General features: G+C 41.2%; 1 protein-coding gene across 1 annotated transcript in view; it reads right to left on the reverse strand.

Annotated features, from left to right (window-relative positions):
• The window catches only part of LOC124619397 (tetratricopeptide repeat protein 12-like), a 125,031-nt gene that overhangs the window by 71,615 nt on the left and 29,758 nt on the right, over positions 1–23,658 (reverse strand). The window contains exons 3-4 of the mRNA XM_047145751.1: positions 11,099–11,247; positions 907–1,150 (exon numbers count right to left, since the gene is read on the reverse strand). Of these exons, the coding sequence (XP_047001707.1) occupies positions 907–1,150; positions 11,099–11,247 (393 nt within the window). The remainder of the gene's footprint in view (positions 1–906; positions 1,151–11,098; positions 11,248–23,658) is intronic.

Consider the following 23,658-nt stretch of genomic DNA (forward strand, 5'->3'; position numbering starts at 1 on the left):
TATGGATGCCGGTGTTAAAGAAGATGTGTACCACTTGTCCACTACTGGGTGATGGCAACGGCGATCGACGGCGACGGACAGCGGCCAATTGCACTGACGTTTTCAAAACACGTGACGTCACGCCGCGGCGCGGGGGCGCGCGGACACTGAATTTAGCGGCAGTCAGTAGCGAGCCAGTGTGTGTGTTGGACCTTCCATCAAGCTACGGACCCCCTTGAAGATATCTCCCGCAGTCGGAGACAAAACGTTGGGAATCACCTAAGAATTCATCAACCGACCACGGCATAACAGCCCGGATAATTATAATGGACATGTGGTTTAAGTTGCCTGAGACTGCAGTCATGTGTCTGAGTTGCGTTTGTGTGTGTGTGTGTGTGTGTGTGTGTGTGTGTTGTGTCAAGTGTTGATGAAGGCCTTACTGTCTGCCAGCCCCATGATACTGTCGCTGCCCCACTCTGCCCCATCCTTCTCCTTATCCCCACTCAGTCGACACTCCCATCATGCACTGGTGCTGCTGCTCGCAGTGTGGTTTAAGTTGCCTGAGACTGCAGTCGTGTGTGTGAGTTGCGTTTCTGAGTGTGTGTGTGTGTGTGTGTGTGTGTGTGTGTGTATCTGGTGTTGACAAAGGTCTTAATGGCCAATAGCTTTAATTGTTAGAGTCTTTTTGTTGTGCCTATCTGCGACTCAGCATCTCCGCTATATAGTGAGTAGCAACTTTCCTTCTCATAATTGTTACATTTCATCCTGGATTTTCCATTGTTTGATTCATTACTTAAGTTTAGGTCATAAGCTGTTTCAGTGTGATCTGAGATTTGTGACACAATTTCAGCACTGCAAGTTAGAAAAGAATGACCATTAACATCACATAACTGACTTATACAGGTCTCCTTAAAACTGCAGTAGTACCTGTAATGATGTTTCCACTGTTTGGATGGCGCTCCCTAGCTTCACGCAAGCATTCTGCTTTTTCTTCAGTCTGCTCAAGAAAATGATGTGCTTTAGCCTTCAACAGCCAGGCTCGTAAATTATCTCTGTTTACTCTTAGTGCCCATTCGCAATCATCAACTGCACGTGAATACAGACCGAGCTTAAGTAAAGTTGTTGCACGATTTGTATAGAGGATCCCACTATCTTTTACCTGATCAATTGCCTGCAAAACATACAAATTATGGTCAATTTAATCAATATCAAAATTTTGCAGGCGTACAGGATGTAGTCAAATGGCTTTTCCTGCTTATAGTAAACCCAATGCTTCATCCCCATCTGTGAAAAACATCTTTGAAGGGAATTGTGGCATAGACTGAGTACAATGAATCAAGCCTATGACAATGAACGACAGCAATGGTGTTTTTACGTATTGTTAAGAGTAGCTCAAAGATGGCCCTAATGGAAATATTTGAAATCAATAAACATATGACACAGAATACCGGCTTAGTCTTAAACCAGTAACCCCTCCACTCCTGGTTCTTTGAAGAATCAAACTTCCATGGATAAAGCACCTCTACTTTAAGAAAAGCTAGTTTTTCACACATCTCAGTGTTTCTGACATAGTATCTCCTGAACTGTACTGTAAAATGATATAACACATATGGATACTGCGTGTTGCGAATAGAATTAGTAGTAAAGAAATAATAAATTAAAATGTCATACCTGGCACTGAAGTTTTACAGCATGAATAGTGAAAATGTAGTATGTGATAAACTTTTTTCCTTTCATTATTTTGTGCAGGTTGTCAGCATGACAAAGTTTTAGCCTAATTATAACCTTTTATGTGTGTGTTCCGCCACTGCTTGGCAAGCAGATTTTTTTATCTATTAATTAAATAATAAAGTTCAGTAAGGTTTGAAAAGATGTGTAAAATTTTGTTGAAGCTAAATAAGTGCTCATATTCTCAAATATTGGTTGAATATAGCCTGGGTAATTTGCACACTATGAGTTACACTGCTTGTATTAGGCAACAATCTGGAACATGAGCTTGAAAAAGAACTTTTGGATTGTCAAAATTTTAATGAAATGGTCATAAACCATTTTGCAGTGCAGAATTGGTGATGATCTGATTTCATCCATAAGCACATGAATTAAGATAAGCAAAACACGCATTAATAGGTGACAAGTATGTAAATGTTTTGTTATCACTCTAAATAGCAATCTTACATTAACTGAATTGATAACAACCAATAATTAAGTATTACAGAGAAAACATAAATCACATTCATCTTAATTTACAATATTCTGGAAGCAAAGGCATACAAGAGCATACAGACTTTTACAAATAGTGATATAAAGTTTATCATTTATATCAACCTGTTATTCCAACATACAAATGGGCTGAAAATTGAGGTTATTTTGAATGGTTTGATATGTTATATGCCAAAGATAATAGCTGATGATTTGTAAGGGTTTATTGTGAGTTAATTGAATTTGATGGAGGTTTGTATCTGAGGCAGTACCCAGAATTGCAATCCATAAAGTCAGGTAAAACTATTGTTTTCTTGAGCATCAACTTGATATGTATTGATAATGCACATCCTTTAAACATTGACTTGTGCTGAAGTATGTGATCTGTTGCTATTGGAAATTGTGGTATTTGTCAATGGAAGTGGGTTGTTGTCCAATTTGATTTGCCTTACTGTTGATGTCACTGGCACATGAATTCGATGTCCCATGTTTTCGTGGGATTAATTTTTATTTTCCAGAGGTTGTATCAATGTGTGATTTTTTTCTAGGTGACGAATCAGGTTTGATATGATATAGTTGAAGTTTTTATGTGAGTTGAATACTGTGGTGCCATCTGCAAATAATACTATTTTGTTGTTTGGTTTGGTTGAAATATTGTTAATGTAAGTAGAGTACAGGATAGAGTCTAGCACAAAGCCTTGTGGGACCCCAGCTTCTATTGTCTTTAGGGTAGTCTGAGATTTGTTTACTTGAACATAGAATAGAATTTACATTGATAGATATGATGAAGGATGTGGATTACGTGCAGCGGACATCCATGGATGTAAAGTTTATACGGCAGTACTGCTGAAGGGTTCTTCTATGTCTGATACTACTAGACAAGCACTTTGTCTATTTGTCTACTTGCTTTTGATCTAAGTATCTCATCGACTATTCAGACCACTTGCTGCATTGTTCTATGTGATTTTTGGAAACCAGCTGTTCAGGACTCATTATGTAACTGCCATAGAAGAACATGTGGTGAGAGGATAGAATAATTTTTTCAAATATTTTGCTGAGGAAGTTTAAAAGGGATATTGGTCTATGGTCCTGAGAAAATACGGGATCTTTGTTAGGTATGGATAACCTTCGCCACTTTCCATTGGAAGGGAACGTAGTTTAGTTTAAGAAAACAATTGTGAATGGTGGCAAGATAAGTTATTGCTATGGGCAGAAGTTTCTTTAACTGGGGTGATCGAATGCCATCCTGGCCTGAAGATTTTGTGCTGCCAATTGTTTTAACAATGGAGACGACAGCTTCTTTGTTTGTAAGTGATAATTATGCAACAGGTCTTCTTCTTAATAAGTGATGTAGTGTTCCAACCTTCTGCTTCATCATCTTCTGTATTGTTGTTTCAAAATTGTAGTTCTAAGGAGTTGGCTACGGTTTCAGCTATGTGTTGTGGTAAGTAGACTAATGCACTGGGTCCATGAATCAGTCTGTGCTGTTTTTTAATTAGTTTCCATAGTTTGTCTGAGTTATTTTGCAGCTTCTGTGATTTGTCATTCCTGGTCAGCTTGAGACTGTTTTGGAGTTCTTTAGATAGGTCTTCCACAATTCTTTTCATCTAACTTCGGCTCAGAAGGGGGTAAACTATACTGCCAGAAAAGTCTTTGGTTACTTACCTAATAGCATCAAAAGTCTGACAGATAGCCATATAGCATTTAAAAGGAAATTAAAAGAATTTCTAAATGGCAACTCCTTCTACTCATTAGATGAATTTTTAGATATAGTAAGTGGGTAATTTCCCCACCCCACACACAAACGAAATAAGTTCCATGTAATATTTTGTGTAATGTAATATCTTGTGTAATGTAATATCTTGTATAGACACTTTTTATTAACCTGATACATTCCACATCATTACGAAGTGTCGTATTCATGATCTATGGAACAAGTACAAATCTAAACTAATCAATGGAATCATGGTACAGTTGCCATCTTTTACAAAATCTGTGTTTTGATTGTATGAGAAATTATACCTCTGGAGGGAGATCTCATCATCTATTTGTTAATATGGTTTTGCATCTTGAGGTACTGTAGCATACATTGACAGTTTTCATGAACTTGTCTATGACAGTGTTGATTTCTGTATTCCTTGTTAAGTTTTGGATTTCTTGTTTGTGGTGCTAGACTAATTATTGCTTGTGTTTTGGCCAATCAGTGGTTCAGATGAATGGAGATCTTTGTGCATCAGCATAAGCCATGTTGGTTGGATCCAGACAACAGTTGTCTCATACTCCAGCTAAGTAATTTGATATGGTTACAGTATATTGCCCATCGATGTTTTTGAGTAGCAATATATTCAAAATATCTGGACAACAAATTCCTCTAAAGTGGTAGTGTGTTTGTTCATTTGGAGCAACAAATGTAATATTGTCATTATTTTCTATGTATTCCAGTAGAGTTCTTCTGTTTCTGTGCGAAGTTTGGCAGCCCCAGGTTTTATGTTTGCTGTTTGGGTCACCACCAATGATAAATTGATTTGATGTCATAAACAAAGTTTCCAGGTCTGGTGAGAGGAGAGGATTGGTTGGCTGATGGTAAGCTGCTGAGAGGATAGTGAGAATATGGCCTAAGTGTGTTTCTATTGCAGCAGCTTCATTATTGTTTGGAACGGGAGTGGAAATTCAATGGTAGGAGATGTTGTTTTTGATGAGGACTAGAATTCCTCTACAAGGGCGAGTAGTTTCTAATAGTAAAATCTATTGCAGGCTTGAGGTGAGTTTCTGATATCAGTGCAATGATTTTTGTGTGATTATTTTGTATCATCACTGAAGTAATTTATACGTGTTGATACTATTATAATAATGCATCTGCAACACTATTGAGTTGTACTGCCATACAAACTATTTCAAATAGTGTTGGTATATTGAATTGGTGCAAAACACTTGCTAAGTCTAATAGGTGCTTGGAGAGTTCCAGATTGGTTGGTAAGAATGACAGTGTACGGTTGGGTTGAGCTGGCAGGATTTGTTGTGATAGTTTCTGATGAGGGTAAGGATATCACTGTGTTGTGGCTGGAATGGGTTGCTGATGGGCAGCAGTATGTGTTTCCTGCTGGCCAGTGTGGAATACATGTTGGTGGGATGTTGGAGTCTGTTGGGTAGTGACAGATTGTCCCTACCAAGCAGAAGAGGACAGAAAAGGATCTGTTGAACAATTATTTTCTGCAACAGGTTGATGTAGGGGGGTTTTCAGGAGCTGCTTTTTGTTTAATATCAGAAAGTTTGCTAAGTTGGCTCATGGGAGTGGCTGAGGACCATTTGCTGTTTGTTTCTTCTTCTTATTGTTGAGGCTTCCTGCAGTTTTAGTCTTGCAGGGCATTGTTTGTAGTTTGCATCATTGTCTCCAATGCAATTACAGCATATAGCTACAGTTCTTGCTGGTTTGGAGCAGAGTTTTGTTAAGTAGTTTCCAGCACGCTTGACACATTTTAGTTTCCTACACATCACTTCTGGGGCCATGACAGAATTTTTGACACTGATAACACTGGGTTATCTCTGATACTTTGCAGTAGGATTCTATTATACAAGACATGTGGAGAACATATCTCTTTTCGTAGATTTCCTTTGCGTTTGGGGTATTCAAAATTTATGCTATGTGTAATTGTCATTTGGAATGAATTACTTTGCTGCTTTGACATCATTATTGAACATTCGGATGACTGACTGCACTTGAAAACTTTTTCTAGTAGTGCCTTCATGCAAGTCATCTAATGGAACATCATAAAGGAGTTCCCTGAGTGTGACTATGAAGAACTGTTTTGATTGTAAATCATAAGTGTGGTATGGTATTTGCTTGGTCCAAAAATATTTCAGGATGTTATTGGTAAACTGTTGGGTTGTCAAATTGATATCTTATGTTTCCCTCTTTGTGGGAGCATGTGAAACTGTCTTTTAAAAGAGATTTGAACTCTTTTATTATATCAATGTAGCCTGCAGTTTGGTAAATTATAAAAGGAGGCACTTGGTTCTCCATTTATTGTTCTGTATGTGGCACAGTGGATTCATGGTCCTCAACATATACTAGGTTGTTATGGAATCCATTCTGAGTATGAATGAATAAAACATAGCACTGGTCCATTTCACTTTCTTCTTCAGTTTCTAGCAGTTGCCTCAGAGGGAGAACAGTCTGCAAAGCTTCTTTCAATGCTGTGTTTAATAACTGTTTCTTTTTAGAAGAGCAGCAGGATTAGTGATTTTGGAGTCTGTATGTGGTATTTAGTGAATGTGCTTTGTTGCATGACCCTTTTTATGTGGGGCCCTGTGAGGAGATTGGTTTGATGCTCTGGCTTTAGTTGATTTGCCTTGATGCTGGAATGGTGTGGAAGGAGGCATTACCATCAAGCTGGACTGAAGGGGTGCTGGGCCCATGTCATTGGCACCCTTAGGTTAACCACAGTTCACCAGCCCTGAACTACACAGCTGCACGTCACTGAGAAGTGCCAAGGGTCCCGGATTGAATAAGTCCCTGTTCTCGGAGGGGTGGGGTTGGGAGTACTCTGCTCAGCTACACCTTGTTGGCAGTGAACAGTTCAGATGTCCAAAGAAATTTGTTGGTTTTATGAAGGAGAATGTGATGATTTGTGGTATGATGTGAGAGAAGGGGAAGAATGATATGGATATGGGAAGTCCACACTTGACAAACTTGCTGGCGTGAAGCCTCAACATGACTAGCACATTGATGGATCTCTTCTGATTCCATAATCTCTAGTCTCACAGCACATGCATCTGTGCCAAACAGGTGCATTTCTTCTTTGCTCAACTCCATATGTGAAGAAAACGAGTAACCTGGCTGAAGTATTAAGAAGCTAGACAAGTTTCAACAGAGAAAAGGGATGATGCTGAGTTCCCTTCCTGCTGAGACGTCAAGATGGAAATGTTGTACCAGTTTTTGCTGGGATTAAGCATCACATTAACTTTAAAGTGGTGAGCAAGATAAAATGCCAGGCACGCATGGCACTTTTGAGAAAGAGGATTCAAGATATGCATCACAGGCTAGATGGGATAACCAGGAAGCTCTTACTCCTCCGCTTGTGTGTGGCAGGCTCCTTAGCAGGTGAAGATTTGGGCTGGATAGACAGTGCCTCTTGGTCACTAGTGGGGTACACCATGAAGAATGTCTCACAATGCCAGTTTATGATGTTTGACCACATGAGTAAGAAAGCACAGCAGATGGAGGACACTCATACTGTGATCAACCTAAGTGGTAAGAAATTTTATGACACAGCTCTGAAGGCACTCAGCAGGGTGCCCCCTAGAAATGTGCCCATTTCAGATTCCATTAGTGCAGTGGCACAAGTATCCAACACACGTCCACCAAATTTGGCAGTCCTTGCACTCAAGAGGCTCTGGGAAGAATGTGGAACCATGGTGTGGCCAGCAGACAAAGGAAACTCCACAGTCATTTTGCAGCAGGCTGATCATGATAAGAAAGTGAGAGAATTTCTGGAGGACGCCACACACAGACTTTTGGAATGTGACCCTACAGATAAAGTGGACGAGAAGACCAGGGCTCTCTTGAAGGAAATGGGTATGTCTGACAAGATTATCAAACAGTTACAATCGAGAGCACCAGTTCCACCTACAGTATATGGGCCACCAAAGGTACACAAAGATGGCGTGCCACTCCGCCCAATTATCATCAAAACTGGTGCATCAACATACCCAACAGCCAAGAACTTGAATAAACTGCTGTTCCCATATGTGGAAAGGTACTCTCCATGTCCTCAAACTGGAGGAGTTCTTGCAACATCTCAAGCAACTACATATCACAAGATCTAATATAATGGTCAGTTCTGATGTGGTATCCCTGTTCAGTAAGGTACCACTGAGAGACTAATTGGAACTGATTGCAGAGAAATTTAATGATGTTTCCTTGGACCTCTTCCAGCATACGCTGACCTCAACTTGTTTTCTTCATGGGAGAAATATTGTGAGCAGACAGAAGGTGTAGCCAAGGGCACAGTGGTTACCAGTTTGGTCATGGAGAATTTGAAGAGGAGGCATTAGAGATGGCTAGATACAAACCCATGTACTGCTGCAGGTATGTTGTCAATGCCTTTCTTATCTGGCATCTTAGCAGGGACAGGCTCAATGAATTTCTGGAACATCTTAGCTCATGCCACCCAAAAAATATTAAGTTCACCACTGAACTGGAAAAGGATGGCCAGTTACCATTTCTGGATGTATTTGTAAAAATGATAGCAGATGGGTTGTTTGGTCACAGTGTATATTGCAAACCTCCAAACAATGATTTATATCTGCAAGCCAGCAGCTGTCAGTCTCTAGGCCAGAAGATGTTGGTTTGCAGGGCACACACTTTGTCAGACCCAGGTAAGTGGCAGCAGAAATAGAGTATCTACAATCAGTGTCCAGAAAAATGGATATGCAGCCAAACGGATGCAGAAGGTCCTTCAACCAGCCCCTTTGCCACACAATCCAGAAGAAGAGCGAGATGAAGCAAAGTCTGTGGTGTGCCTCCCCCATGTGGGATCTGTTTCTGACAAAATCAGCAGGATTATCAGGAAGAATACGATCAAGTGTGTGGTCTATCTACCTACCAAGAGTACAGGAAAATGTGAAAGATGGCCTGACTACAAAAAACCAGCAATTTATAATATGCCTTGCCAATTTGGCATGTCATAAATTGGCCAACCAATTAGTTATGTGGACAACATACACAAAGAACATCAAAGGTAAAGTCAGCTAAGACAGGCAACTAAATCAGTCATTGCTTAGCACCGTCGGGAACGCAATCATTCCATGAACGATGATGAAATACATGTTGTGGCACAGACCTCCATATACCACTGTAAGAGACTGTATAGACATATAGGTAATGGAAAACCTCATGAATCTTGATGTTGGGTACCGACTCAATAGAGCCTGGGATCCTGCGCTGGAATCACTGAAAACGCAGTTGGGGGCAGCAGCAGAATTCTACAAAAAGAAGAACTGAGAATTTGAACAATGGGAATGAACCCCAGACCAAGCACCAGCTGCATCAGTCAGCAGGGGAATCACCTACAACCATACCAGACCCAAATGGAACACGAACACATGGATGTGTGCACCGGACCAAAGACGAAACACCAGTGCTCGGCCTAGCACACCGACCCATAGAGAGAACGCCTAAGAACGTTTCTAGTGGGAGAAAACCACAGAGGAAAACACCTAGTACTGCGCCACACCAAAAATGGAATGCCAGCACCTGGCCAGGTGTACAAGACTGAAGACAGAACACCAGAGCTTGGTCAGGTGCACGGAAGTGAATAGGAAACACCTAGGGACAACTCTAATGAAAGTGGACTGCAGAAGGAACACCTGTAACCACATGGGACTAAAAATACAATGCTACCACACATGTGGGTGTTCAGTGGACCAAAGATAAAACACCAGCACTCAGCCTGGCACACTGGCCCAATGAGGGAATGCTTAGACTGCTTCTAGTGGGAGCAGACCACAGATGGAACACCTAGCACCGCACCAGGCTGAAAAGGGAATGCCACCACATGGACAGGTGCACCAGATTGAAGACGGAATGCCAGTGCTTCATCTGGTGAATCAGACTGAGGAGGGAATGCTTGAGCATGCTTCTAGTGGGAGCATACCACAGACAGAACACCAGACCGAAAACAGAATGTCTGTGCATGGGCAGCTGCACCAGACTGAAGAGAGAATGCCAGCACTCAGTCTGATGCAACAGACTGAAGAGGGAGTGCCTGAGAATGCTTCTAGTGGGAGCAGACCACAGACAGAACATCTGGTACTGCACTGGACCAAAAATAGGATGCCAGTGCATGGAACTGAAGACAGATTGCCAGCACTTGGCCTGGTGCACTGGAATGAAGAGGGAATGCCTAAAGACACTTCTAGCAAGAACAGACTGCACAGGGAATACCTGCAACTATATCAGACCAAAAATGGAATGCCTGACAGGGACAGGTGCACCGGATCAAAGACAGAATGCCAAAACTTGGCCTGGCGCAACAGACCACAGAGGGAGCACCTAAGGACACTTCTAGCAGGAGTGAACTGCAGGCAGAATGCCTGGAACTGACCATGGAGGCCTTAAGTATAAATATCCATTCCACTCAACAAGCAATCTAAAGTAGCACCAGGTGAAGATAACGAGTAATGTTGTCAAAATATTGTGCACAAACAACGCTGATATCTGGCAGATACCTAACATCTCAATATGCTAAAACTGTAATACAAGTAGCACCAGGTGAAGATAACGAGTAATGTTGTCAAAATATTGTGCACAAACAACGCTGATATCTGGCAGATACCTAACACCTCAATATGCTAAAACTGTAATACTTTCCTTTACAAACACCCTATATCTCATTATTTTTCTATCTTCTGTATTAGTGACACCTGTGTAAGTCACATGTCATTTCATCTGTGGTTGTGTCATCCAGTTGTGACCTGATGATGCCCTAAGAAGCCAAAAGCAAGTTCGTGATTAAATAGATAACATTTTGCAGAACATCAGAAAAGTGTTTCCTATGTAATATTATTGGTGAAGCAGTGACAGAAAATTCAGTTAATTAACAGAATACTGTTTCTTACTATTCACTGTAACACAGCGGTGATTCATCATGCACTAGCATCACTAATCACTATTCAGAAAAAGCAGAAAAAGTTTGTTCTATTCAGTTAGCTTTATTGAGATATTTATTTTGCTAGCAAGTGGAATTGAGATGACAACCAAAATGACACTATGATCAGTAATAAGATAAAAATACAATAAACAGTGGATACAACCCCTAACATAACACCAGTGTTACTGAGTTTGGCAGGTTAAAGTGTTCAAAGATGTACATTAACTAGAATATTACGGCACTTCATTGCTATTTGAATAAAAATGTACCTTGTTGTATAAATCTAAAGCCTTTGCATAATCCTTTTCACCAAATGCAGCATTAGCTTGTTTCTTAAAGTTGTCGGCTATTTCCCTGCGCTGTCTTCTATCTTCAGCACGTTTTTTGGCATCTTTTTCTGTAATTGCCATGAATGCTTCTGTCAAAACAAACCCAACGTGTTAGTTTCATTTATTTTGTGGTAACTCATTTACTTTTTTTAGACTCCCTCCCTCCCTCCCTCCCTCCCTCCCCCTCCCTCTCTCTCTCTCTCTCTCTCTCTCACACACACACACACACACACACACACACACACACATTCACACACAAATAATCAACTGCTTTTTTATTTTTCTTTAATTTGTTTAGTTGCCTTACGGCAGCACAAGACTTCTCTACTCAATTTGCTTTTAATGCTGAGCAAAATTTGACAAAACAGGCAGAGAAATCATTGTTAGGTAGAGTCACAGAGTAATATTATAGCACATGAGGTCTCCATATGGAATGGGAAAATGCAGTACATTTTCAGGACAGTTGCTGGCACAGACACTGGACATAATTAACTGGAAAATCACTGTTTGTGGAGAGTTTAAAACTGATTTTTGGTTAGATAGTTCTGAGCACCTCGACTTGTTGGTGTCCAGTTCTGGATTATTTCCCACATCAAAATTCCCTATGATGATTGGAGGACACAATGTAGACCCAAGATACTGCACTGATTTATCTATGAAACTAATGGCCAATGGTTTATCTTAACATGATGGACAAATGTTAACAATAAAATTTATTGACCAGTTAGATACATATCATAGGAGAAAAGTATTGTGTCACAGAATCATAAGCAATGACTCAATAACAGCATTTAGAGAGAAATTATGGAAAGAATGCTGGGGAGAAATTTATAAAGCAAGCACTGGGTGGAAAATTTTTATCTTTTTTTTCAACAAATTCCAACATCAGTTCAAGTCTATTTTCCTGTAAAACAAATAAGGACAAAACTGAGCAGAAGCAATGATAAGGGGTTGATTAAAGTATCTTGTGCAAGGAAGAGAGAACTCTATGTAATTCAGCGAAAAAACAGTAATCAAATTTTGAAACTCTATTACACCAGCATTGTAAATCTTACACTGTGTCCCCAGTAACTAAGTTAAAAAATAAAACTTCAAGAATAAGACAATAACAATTGCAGCACACACAGGAGTATTCAAACTGTAGAAAACGAATAATATATGAAACCCATCTAAGTAACTCGAATATTGCTTTATTCATAAAACTCTGAACAATAACAGAAATAAAACTCCCATGACTCCACACGTAACAAGACAAAAGAATCACACAGAACATGCAACATAAGTGACACGCAGAACAACTGGCGTGAGCAGTAAAAACTAAAAGAATATAGTGAGAGTGAGTCAGTGCTGCCCCACGTGTATGTAGCCACGAGTTGCCGATAGTTGGCACAGCAGAGATCATGTGGTTTGCATAATTCCTACAGGTGGCCTCTAACGGCTAGCCCATGCTGATACAGTTGGCAGTTGATTTAAGTACACATGCATAGTGACACTACTCTTGGCACACACACACTCACACGCATTAGTAGCAGGATACAGCACACCTCTCCCTTGTGCAAAGAGGGTGCCTGGGTAATAGAGGAGACACTGACAGCCTGACGAGAGACGTATCCATTGGATATGGAGTGGTGGCAGCAGTTGCCAACGGTGGGGGCAGGACGATGTGCCGGCAAGCGTCGGAGTGTAGGACCAAAATGTGCAAGGATGCGCGCATGCCTGAGGCCAATGGGCCCACGTGGCACCCGATGACTGCACCAGGAAGGAGGGTTCCGTCACCCTCTCTGCATCATCATCAGTGGGCAGGTCCCAGTGTAGAGGAGATAGCACTGGATCTACTGGCAATGATGGCGAGGGCACTGGTGGAGGTGGTCTGACTGGAAAAGTGGGCTGCGGCAATGGACACAAGGCTGGAGACGGACCAGCGGCCAGCACTGGGAAGCTGGAACCCCAGGGTGACAACACACAGTGCACACCACAGAAGGTGTAGGAGCCTGCGTGGCTGCCAGCTGTGAAGCATCTCAGCTGGGCTCTTCTCCCCCATGGGCGTGAAGCAATGGGTGCTCATAAAGCAGAGAAGGGTGTCATCCGGCAAAGAATACTCAACGAACTTTTTCGTTCGGAATTTGCACGTATGCACTAGTTGTTCCGCCTCACCATCTGATTGAGGATGGAATGGTGAAGCTGCAACATGATAAATGCCATAACAGGAACAAAACATTGAAAGGTGGAAGCAAACTGGGGCCCATTATTAGAAACTAAGGTACAAGGCAACCTCTCAATAGAAAAAACTTCGAAAGTGTAAGAATTGTGACCTCAGTCAACATCAATGCACACCGGAGAATGTAAGAAAATCAGGAAAACAACCAAGAGCCAATAGGAATTCAAGAAGGGACTGCCAAGTCTACGCGAATGTGTTCCCATGGCTGGTGTGGAGTAGGCCAAGGAGACAGAGATGCTCTGGGAACTTAAGACATGACAAAATGGACAATTTTGACATTAATCCCTGGCAAAAAACGTGTCTTCTAGCTAACACTTTAGTGCACAATGGCCATAGTGGACAAGGCATTAGAACCTCATGCCATAACACTGTGGGATTGTCTACTCTGGGAGAAAGGTCTTCCATGGACAACAGCAAAATGTGTCAAAAACAGAGGGGCAATACCATCGGGAAAAATAGTTGTACAGGGGGCCCAAAATCTGACCCGGAAGTTTATCTGGCCAGCCCTGTTGAACAAACCAAACTACCTGGTGGAGAACCAGGTCAGCGGCAATGGTAGCTGCTATGCACAAGCTCGTAATTGGAAAACCCTCAACCATGGCCTGTGTTACACTATCAAGATGGAAGCAAAGCAAATTCTTCATGATCAAAGTTGGGATCAGGACCCAAAGGAAGGTGGGAAAAGCTGTTCACATTGGCATGGTTTTTGTAATTGTAGCGCGACAAGAACAGCACCCAGCATTATAGTCAGTGCGCTGCCTTGTCAGGCAAGGAAGTCTGAGGGTTAAACAAGGAACCAGGGGTTTATGATCAGTAGTGAAGTGAAACTTAGAGCCATACAAAAAAACATGAAATTTCTGGAGAGCATATACTATAGCAAAAGCCTCTTTTTCCACCTGAGAGTAATGCTGCTGGGCCGGAGAGAGAGATTTAGAGGCAAAAGCAACATGTCGTTCAGAGCCATCAGCATATCAATGCAATAGGACGACGCTGCGCATACTCTGAAGCTTCAGTCACCAAAACTATATGCTGGTCCAGAGAGAATGAAGGTATACAAGGAGCTGAGAGTAGTTTGGATTTCAACATTTGAAAAGCACATTTGCGAATCAGGCTCCAGTAAAAAGGCATATTCTTGTGTAGCAAGACATGCAACATGTGGGTCAGCATGGCTGTCCCGGTGGGAATTTACAGTAGTTGGCTATCTTCCCTAGGAAGGCCTGAAGCTCCTTCATGGACGAGTGGTGAGGCATAGACATAACAGTGGAGGTGTGGTCTGCTAGAGGACAATCATCATGCCGCTAGACCTCAAACCCAAAATAAACAACAGAAGGTTGAAAAAAACTGAGATTTTGTGAGGTGACACCATAAGCCTGCGGACTGTAAGATAGAAAACAAAGTAGGCAAATTTTTCAAGTTATCAGTGGGGAAGGAGCCCACGACAATGATATCATCCAGTTAATAAATATAATCCGGCACAGGCATAGTCAATTGCTCTACACATCATTGGAAAATATCAGGGGTACTAGCCACACTAAAAGGAAGATGCAAATATTGACAGAGACCAAAAGGAGTATTCAAAATGAGAACTTGCTGAGACTGTTCGTCCACAGGAACCTGCAGATAAGCCTCAGACAAGTCAATTTTAGATAAGTACTGGCCACCTGATATTTTGCCAACATCTCCTCCTGGTGTGGGAGAGGATATCTATCCATGATCAATTGCACATTGACAGTAGTACTGAAGTTGCCACAGAGGTGAAGTTTCCCTGATGGTTTCCATAGTACAATTAGTGGAGATGACCATTCACTAGCCATAACAGATTGTGTGGTGTCACAAGGCTTAGACCTGTCCCACCCCTCATTAAATCGACCAAGACTTATACGAATAATTGTAAGAACAGTTATTATTATTATGTTCTTTAAGTTTGTTTTTGGGTTTTCAGAAATACTGTGGGAAGAAAGTTTATTTATGTTGCAGATAACATGGAAGACATTGCCCAACGATCACCACGAAAGTACGATGTAGCGGCAAGTGGGCAAGGAATAAAACGAATGCTGCAAACTACCGCGAGCCATGGAAGAGCCTGGGCTGTGAGGGCATCGAGCTTCCTAGGTCGTTGTTGGGCAACGTCAAAGGAAGAGATATTCTGCTTTCTCTTTGTAAACAGATCGATCGAGTCTTGAAAGGTTCATGTAAAACGTATAGGCGGGTGAAACATTAGGTGGGACCCGATGCCTGTAATACTTCCACAGTTATTAAAAAGTTGTTAAACGGCAAAACCAATAGTTCATCATTTATATAGATAAAAAGTAGTAAAGATATAGGAAAGGAAGAGTTGCAGCGTCAGAACGAAAAGTGATACATCGCTCAGCAATGAAGAAGGATGTAAACAGTGGACGTTACGTGGTGAAAACAAATCAACTGATAAAATAGTAAGTCTGTAATTAAGCATAAGCTGTGTAACACTGCAATTGCACCAACCCTAGAGATTGCAGTCTGCCTAATTCTGCTTTCACTTGATCTTTCAGGGTGACATAAATAGGATGTGAACAATAAAAATGAGGGCGAGCCATAGATTTCAAAGAAACATGAGCAGAAAAATTCAGCGCACACCAGCAGCACCTGTGACAACCTGTAGTCAGAGCACTTTGTGAAAAACACTCAACTTGATAAAAAATTTGGGAGACATCACAAGCACTGGAGACACAGTTTACATCCTTGTCTGTATCCTGAGCAACCTTCAGTGAATGACACACTGAAGTGATGTGGCTTTTCTTCTGGCAATCATTACAAGTATCCCAGCATTTAGGCCATGCTGGATGTTGGACAAAACAGGATAAGATAGAAACAGAAACAGAGAACACTGATGCTGGTACTTCAGCCTAGATCTGCTCAGTGCTGAGCCTGCATGTTTACCACTGCCTCCACATGTTAACAAGACAAAAGAATCATACAGGAGATGTGACATAAGTGACACACAGAGCAACTGATGTGACCAGTACAAACTAAAAGAACATAGTGAGAGTGAGTCAGTGCTGCTCTGCATGTTTAAAGATGTGAGTCGTCAGTAGGTGGTGCAGAGGAGACTATGTCAAGTGCACGCTTCCTACAGGTGGACTCTAGTGTCTAGCCCACGCTGATACAGTTGGCAGTTGATTTAAATACATACACTTGGTGATACTACACTCAGTGCACTCAGATTCACACACACTAGCAGCAGAATACAGCACAAACAATCATTCTTCCCATGCTCCACATACGAATGGAACAGGAAGAAGACCTAATAACTGATACAATGGGACGTACCCTCTGCCATGCACTTCATGGTGGTTTGCAGAGTATAGACATAGATGTAGATGTTGATTTAGATTCAGAATCTATCTGTAACATTATTAAACAAGAAACAAATAAAAATAGTGACCTAAACAGAACTGAACCCCAGAAAATAGTTCTGGGAGAAATGGTGACACTTTCAAACCAATATCTACAAAATTCACTGATTAACCCCCCACCCCCAGTGGCTACAAACACTAAACCCAGCAATAAACAACCAAATACAGATGCATTACATTTGCTTGGACAGACACTGCATGTATCACCAACAGCCATTAATTTCAAAAAATATCACCCATGCACATTACAAAATTCATCAGGTCACTAAAAACTACTAAACTTGTAATCAGTCAGTGACTCAGAGGATAATTCTTCGCAAACTTAAATGTTGTGTCATATCTACCATCTTCAGAACTGGGAAAAAGTAAACCACCTCTGAATACCGACCTATGTAACTTCCTCCAATATTTTTCAAAAATGTTTGAGAAAGTAGCCTACAATAGAGTACTGACTCATTTGACTGAGTAAAACTTGTTAACTGCCTCATAGTTCGGCATTTTTGAAGGATTATCCACAAAGAGAGCCATACAGGACTTCACAAATGAAGCCCTTGAAGAGCTATTCAAAAATTATTATCCTGTTGGTGCAGTTTGTTGCCTAGATGAAGCCTCACTGACAGCCCATCACAGGCATGAAACTAACATCTGAAGGGGGACTGTAACAAGTGAGCTCTCACGAGGATTAGTATTTGGTCCAGCCTTGTTCTTAAACCACATAAATGAACTTACAATTACTTTAAAGGGTGGTTCTAAAGCTTCACTGTTTGATGATGATACAAGTATACTAATCAAGGGTCCAAACTCAACCTTATGAGACACAGCTCAAGTGGAAGCTGAACATGCCTACAAGCAGTTCACAACAAACAGCTGAAGTCTTAAGCTGAACTAAAATTTAAATAGTTACAGCTAAAAACACAAAAATAATTTCCCTGCAAACTTTGCCTCCTTGTGTACTCTGGTGGGAAGACAGTCAACAAGCTCCTCTCTCCCATAAAGCAATAAATTGGAAACCCAATTTATAAAACCTCATTAGCTATTTGCCTTACGAATTATCTGAATACCTAGAGTCAAGGACTGCAAAGTTCTGTTAGCAGCAGTTTGTTATAAAGCTGTATGACAAGCAGTAAGAACTCAGTCAGTACTTACAATGTAAATAGTACCATTGTAATCACATAAATATTATGTTAGCAATAGCAGATAAACAGCAGCTCTGTAGTACAATTGAGCAGGCAGCAGCTTTTTTCGGCATAGGAAATTTCTTTCTAATTTAATAGAATAAATTTAGATGGAGTATGCATTACTAGTGTCAAGCAGTATAATAAAGTTCCTTGTTAATACAGTATACAGATAAAGTTTCTATGACTTCCTAGTTGTTTGGTACTTTATGCTTTGGCTATTTTCACATTCCTGAAGGTTCTCCTTCTTTATGGAATCTGCAGAAGACAATGAAGCAATAAATTAACAAATGAACAAATTTCAGAGTACAATGCTGGCATACACTAACACTGAAGTGGGCTATGGTGAGTGGTTTATGTGGTATGCTGTTAGAAACCTTACGACAGTTAGTTCACAGCTCAAGATCAAAATGTTCCATTTGACCAAAAAGATATGTAATGATAATCAAATTCATTATTGTAATAAAACATGTATTAACAATCAACCCAGGGAAAAAGGTACACATACTTTCTGTTTCATAGAAAAAGGGGATAGTAGGAATACCATTTATTGTGCACCAAGAGAAGGCAACTTTCATGTTGTGTTAACATGATTTGTGGAGATTGTCAGCCTTAAAGAGTTGGTTAAAAATATTGAAGTTGTATTTTTAAAGAGCAAAAAGACTGTTACACACTGAGCTCTCAGCCAGAGCCTTCTGAAGGAAAACCCCCACATGTTTACTCAAGCCGGCACATATCATGCACACATTACCACTATCTCTGACCACTCTTACCAAACTAGCAATCAGCATCTGGAGTAGGGTAGGGAAGGGGGAGAGATGGTAGGGCATGGGTGGTGAAGTGAACAGCACTGTCTGACAAGAGCGTGCTGGGACTACAATGCAGCAGGACAAGGCTGCCAGATGCTGCTTGAGACTGTGGGAGACGGGAGCTGGGATTGGGGGAGGGGCAGGAGCAAGAAGAAAAGGAGAAGAGCAGAGAGAGAAAAAGACTGGAGGGTGCACTGGCAGAGAGCAGCAAACAGTGAGGGTGAGGGGACGTATTGGGAGTAGGTCATAGGACAGAGAGGGCGAAACTGTTGGGTGGAAGGTGTGCGTACAGTAGGTTATTGCAGGTTGAGGCTGGGATAATTTCAGAGTGGAGAATGTATTTTAAGGATAACTCCCATCTGCACAGTTCAGAAAATATGGTGGTGGAGAAGAGGATTCAGATGGCCCGGGTTGTGAAGCAGCCACTGAAATCAAGCATGTTAGATTCAGCTGCATATTGTGTAACAAGGTGGTCCACTTTTCCCTTGGCCACAGTTTGGAGTTGCCAATTAATTCCAGTGGACAGTTAGTTGCTAGTCATACCAACATAAAAACCTGTGCAATGACTGCAGGAGAACTGGTATATGAAATGCACAGCTTTTTGTATTGGTACAACTACCAACCAGCTGACCACCAGGATGAATGGCCACCATCAAATTGTGGCCAAGAGCAAAGTGAACAATCCTGTGGCATAACATGCAGCTGAACATAACATATTTGACTTAAACAACTGCTTCACAACTTGGGCCATCTGAATCCTCTCCTCCACCACCAGCTTTTCAGAACTCAACAGATGGGAGTTATCCCCATAACAGAGCCTCCTCTCCAGAAATTACTCCAGCCTCAACCTGCAATAACCTACCGTCCCCACACACTCCACCCAACAGTTTCCACCCCCACTGTCCTATCATCTTCTCCCAATTAATGCCTCCCCACCCTCATTGTTTGCCGCGGTCTATCAACCCATCCTCTCCATTTCCATTCCCCGTTCCCCCCTCTTCCCCCACAGCTTCTCGATGCTGCATCTGGCAGCCTTATCCACCTGCTGCCTTCTAATCCCTGCGTGCTCTGTCACACAGTACTCTTTTCCTCCTCCCCCCCTCCACCCCCTCTCATATCCTGATATCCATCCCCCTTCCCTGCCGCACTTAAGATTGCTGCCCGTATTGAGCTGCAGACAGGCATAATGGTATTAGCAAGATAGCAGTCCTGAGATTCCAAAACTTTTGAGAATGTTTATATTTTAAGCATTATGTCTAAATATTTTTGTAATATCACATTTGCTATTGTGATTTTTCATTTATTTTATGTATCTGGAATTATATTAATATGCTATGCTAATTAGCAACACCAATATTTAAACTTTTTTAAAATAGTTATCGAATAATGTTTGCGTTAGTTGAATCAAAGTTTAAAAATAATGCGCATAATTTTTTGCGATCCTATGCACTCAGGCATCATTTAAATTTTTGAATTATGATAATCAGAGTAATGTAACTATTATAGAAACTGATTCATAGATTCTAAAACTGCTACTTCCCATCAAATCACAGGGAATTTTGAAATTTATTCCAGGGGGCTTAAATTTCCCATCAAAACTAGAAGTAGATATTTCACTAATAAATATCCTCCCCCCCCCCCCCCCCACACACACACACACACAAAGAAAAAATCCCTGTAACATTAACTACAGCATTGGTATCTATAAGGCAAGGGTGATTAGATATTTAAAAGACTGAAGTGTCTTTCATGTTATCTTCACTCGTAATCAGCAGAGAGTATTTATACTCTATGGACCAACTGCACCAAAATCGGTTACAAAGTAAGATAACCAAGAGTACCGTGGTCAAGCTTAAAGCTTAACTGTGATTAAGTTGTCTCTACACTGCAGCAACATTAAATCCCTTTTCAGACTGTTTTCGTAATATGGAGACTGCACTATGGAGAGCAAGAAAAGGACACACAATTTCTCTAAAATTGAACCTGAAATCCTTTAAGAACTGGTTGGCAGTAATGAGACAATATGAGAGCGCAAAAAAAATATGGTAGTACTGTTGTTTTTTGTGGATTACACCTTATTCCCACAGATAAAATGGGGAATCTCCTTTCCCAAAAACCACACTCTCTCTCTACACTGTTCATTGTTCGAATGTGAGACCTGTTGTATTAGTGTTATGCTTCCCTCTGTGGATTTGAAAGTGGTGTCAATATGTATAGTCCACATGCGAAGCCATTATTCCCTTGTAAGTGGCTTACTGGTATTTTCCCATTTTCAAACTGGGCTCTGCAAGTGTAGTTATGAAATACTGTACTGTCGTGCACAGAGCCAAGCCACTGAGCCACACTATTAAATAGTGATCACTGACAGTTTGGCAGTAAATATTATTTTCTATTGTGGAAAAGTTCCGTATTATGTTTGCCAGGAGGCTGAATCTTCATGTGAGGGCAATGTAGTGTAGCACTGACTCCAAGAAATCCAGCCAGTATGCTGAAATCATCCATCGTGGGTTGTAATACTGCTTATTTAATGCACCAGTTGCATATTCCCTTAATGTCAATAGAATCTGTTCATGGGTGAGACACCTTTATTTCATCATCATCATCATCATTTAAGACTGATTATGCCTTTCAGCGTTCAGTCTGGAGCATAGCCCCCCTTATAAAATTCCTCCATGATCCCCTATTCAGTGCTAACATTGGTGCCTTTTCTGATGTTAAACCTATTACTTCAAAATCATTCTTAACCGAATCCAGGTACCTTCTCCTTGGTCTGCCCCGACTCCTCCTACCCTCTACTGCTGAACCCATGGGTCTCTTGGGTAACCTTGCTTCTCCCATGTGTATGTTTGACCCCACCATCTAAGCCTGTTCGCCCTGACTGCTACATCTATAGAGTTCATTCCCAGTTTTTCTTTGATTTCCTCATTGTGGACACCCTCCTGCCATTGTTCCAATCTACCAGTACCTGCAATCATCCTAGCTACTTTCATATCCGTAACCTCAACCTTGTTGATAAGGTAATCTGAATCCACCCAACTTTTGCTCCCATACAACAAAGTTGGTCGAAAGATTGAACGGTGCACAGATAACTTAGTCTTGGTACTGACTTCCTTCTTGCAGAAGAGAGTAGATGGTAGCTGAGCGCTCACTGCATTAGCTTTGCTACACCTCGCTTCCAGTTCTTTCACTACGTTGCCATCCTGTGAGAATATGCATCCTAAGTACTTGAAACCGTCCACCTTTTCTAACTTTGTTCCTTCTATTTGGCACTCAACCGGTTTATATTTATTTCCCACTGACATTACTTTCGTTTTGGAGATGCTAATCTTCATACCATAGCCCTTACATTTCTGATCTAGCTCTGAAATATTACTTTGCAAACTTTCAATCGAATTTATTTTGATAAATAAAAAAGTCCAACCTATCATAGGTTTGACCTGATACCCACCACGCTATTTCTTTTGAAAAATGGATTCTTCATAATCTTTGAAAGGATTTCTGCTTTCCACAAGTGCACCAACACAGTTGTGATGATTATCTACATGGTCAACATGTAACGTTTCTTCATCCTCTATGCCATCTAAAACATCAAAATGCACCCCCATGTTATGTATTTACTTTATTTTAATTGCAATCAATTCAAGATAGTCGACCCTCCAACCCCACTAAACCTTGACCATGACAACATCCCCAATTAACTTTAATTGAGGTTGGTGCCACTGAATTTTGCGTTGACCAGGGTTTAATGCCAACTTGACTGCAGTTAATTTTTAATCAATGTTGGTGCAGTTGGCCCTATGAGAATAAGGTGAGATTGAGGTCAAATGTGAGTTTACTAGTTGTAGATTCTGAGGGTTATCTGCCGCAACAGGTTTTTAATTGTGATGAGATGGGTCTATTCTGGAAAAAGATGTCGAAGCTTACCTCTTATAACAGCAGTGGAGAATGAATTGCCTGGTCACAAGCCAATGAAAGACCATCTCAAACAGCTATTTTGTGCCAATGCAAGTGGTGATTTGAAAACTAAACAGCTGTTCATTTATCATTCAGGAACTCCATGAGCCTTAAAGAAGTCCAGATGAGCAGTTAAATGTGATGTGGAGGTCCAACAACAAGGCTTGGGTGACACATGATCATTTTTGTGATAGGATCAATGAAATGTTTGGTCCTTCAGTGAAAAAATATTTGCTGAGATGAATCTGCCACTCCATGTCTTGCACGTTATGCACAACATTCGTGCCGATTCTCCAGGCCTACAAGACCACCTCCTCGAAGAATTTCAGTTCATCAAAATCCAATTTCTGCCTCCCAACACCACTTTGTTATTCCAGTCTATGGACCAAAAGATTATTTCTAACTTTAAGAAGCTATACACTAAGGTACTCTTTGACCATTGCTTTGAGTTGACATGAACTACCAATCTCACTCTCAGAGAGTTTTGGAAATATCACTTGTACATTGTTGCCTCCATCAAGATGACCAGAAAGGCATGGGAAGGCATTACCAAGAGAACTCTCACTTCTGCCTGGAAGAAGCTTTGGTCTGAGTGTGTTGTGGAATGTGACTCTGAAGCATTTGAGTCAGTGCCAGTGGAGCCTATAGTCAACGGGATTGTATCTTTGAACGAGAGCATGGGACCAGAAGTGGACAACAATGATATCAATGAGCCTGTAAAAGATCACAGCCAAGAAATCACCACCGAAGAGCTTATGGAGTTGCAGTTTGCTTCACAGCAGGAAGTTGTGGGGAGGAGTTCTCCAGAGGTGGAGGAGGAGGAGGTGGAGGTGGAGGAGGTAACTGCAAAGTAGCAACCTTCTGGCACAATCAGAGAAATGCTGAAAGTATGGGAGTCAGTTGCACCATACACTGAAAATCATCACCCTAATACAGCAGTGGCTATGCACAC

The sequence above is a fragment of the Schistocerca americana genome, chromosome 6 (genome assembly GCF_021461395.2).
Source record: "Schistocerca americana isolate TAMUIC-IGC-003095 chromosome 6, iqSchAmer2.1, whole genome shotgun sequence".
Classification (NCBI taxonomy): Eukaryota; Metazoa; Arthropoda; class Insecta; order Orthoptera; family Acrididae; genus Schistocerca; species Schistocerca americana.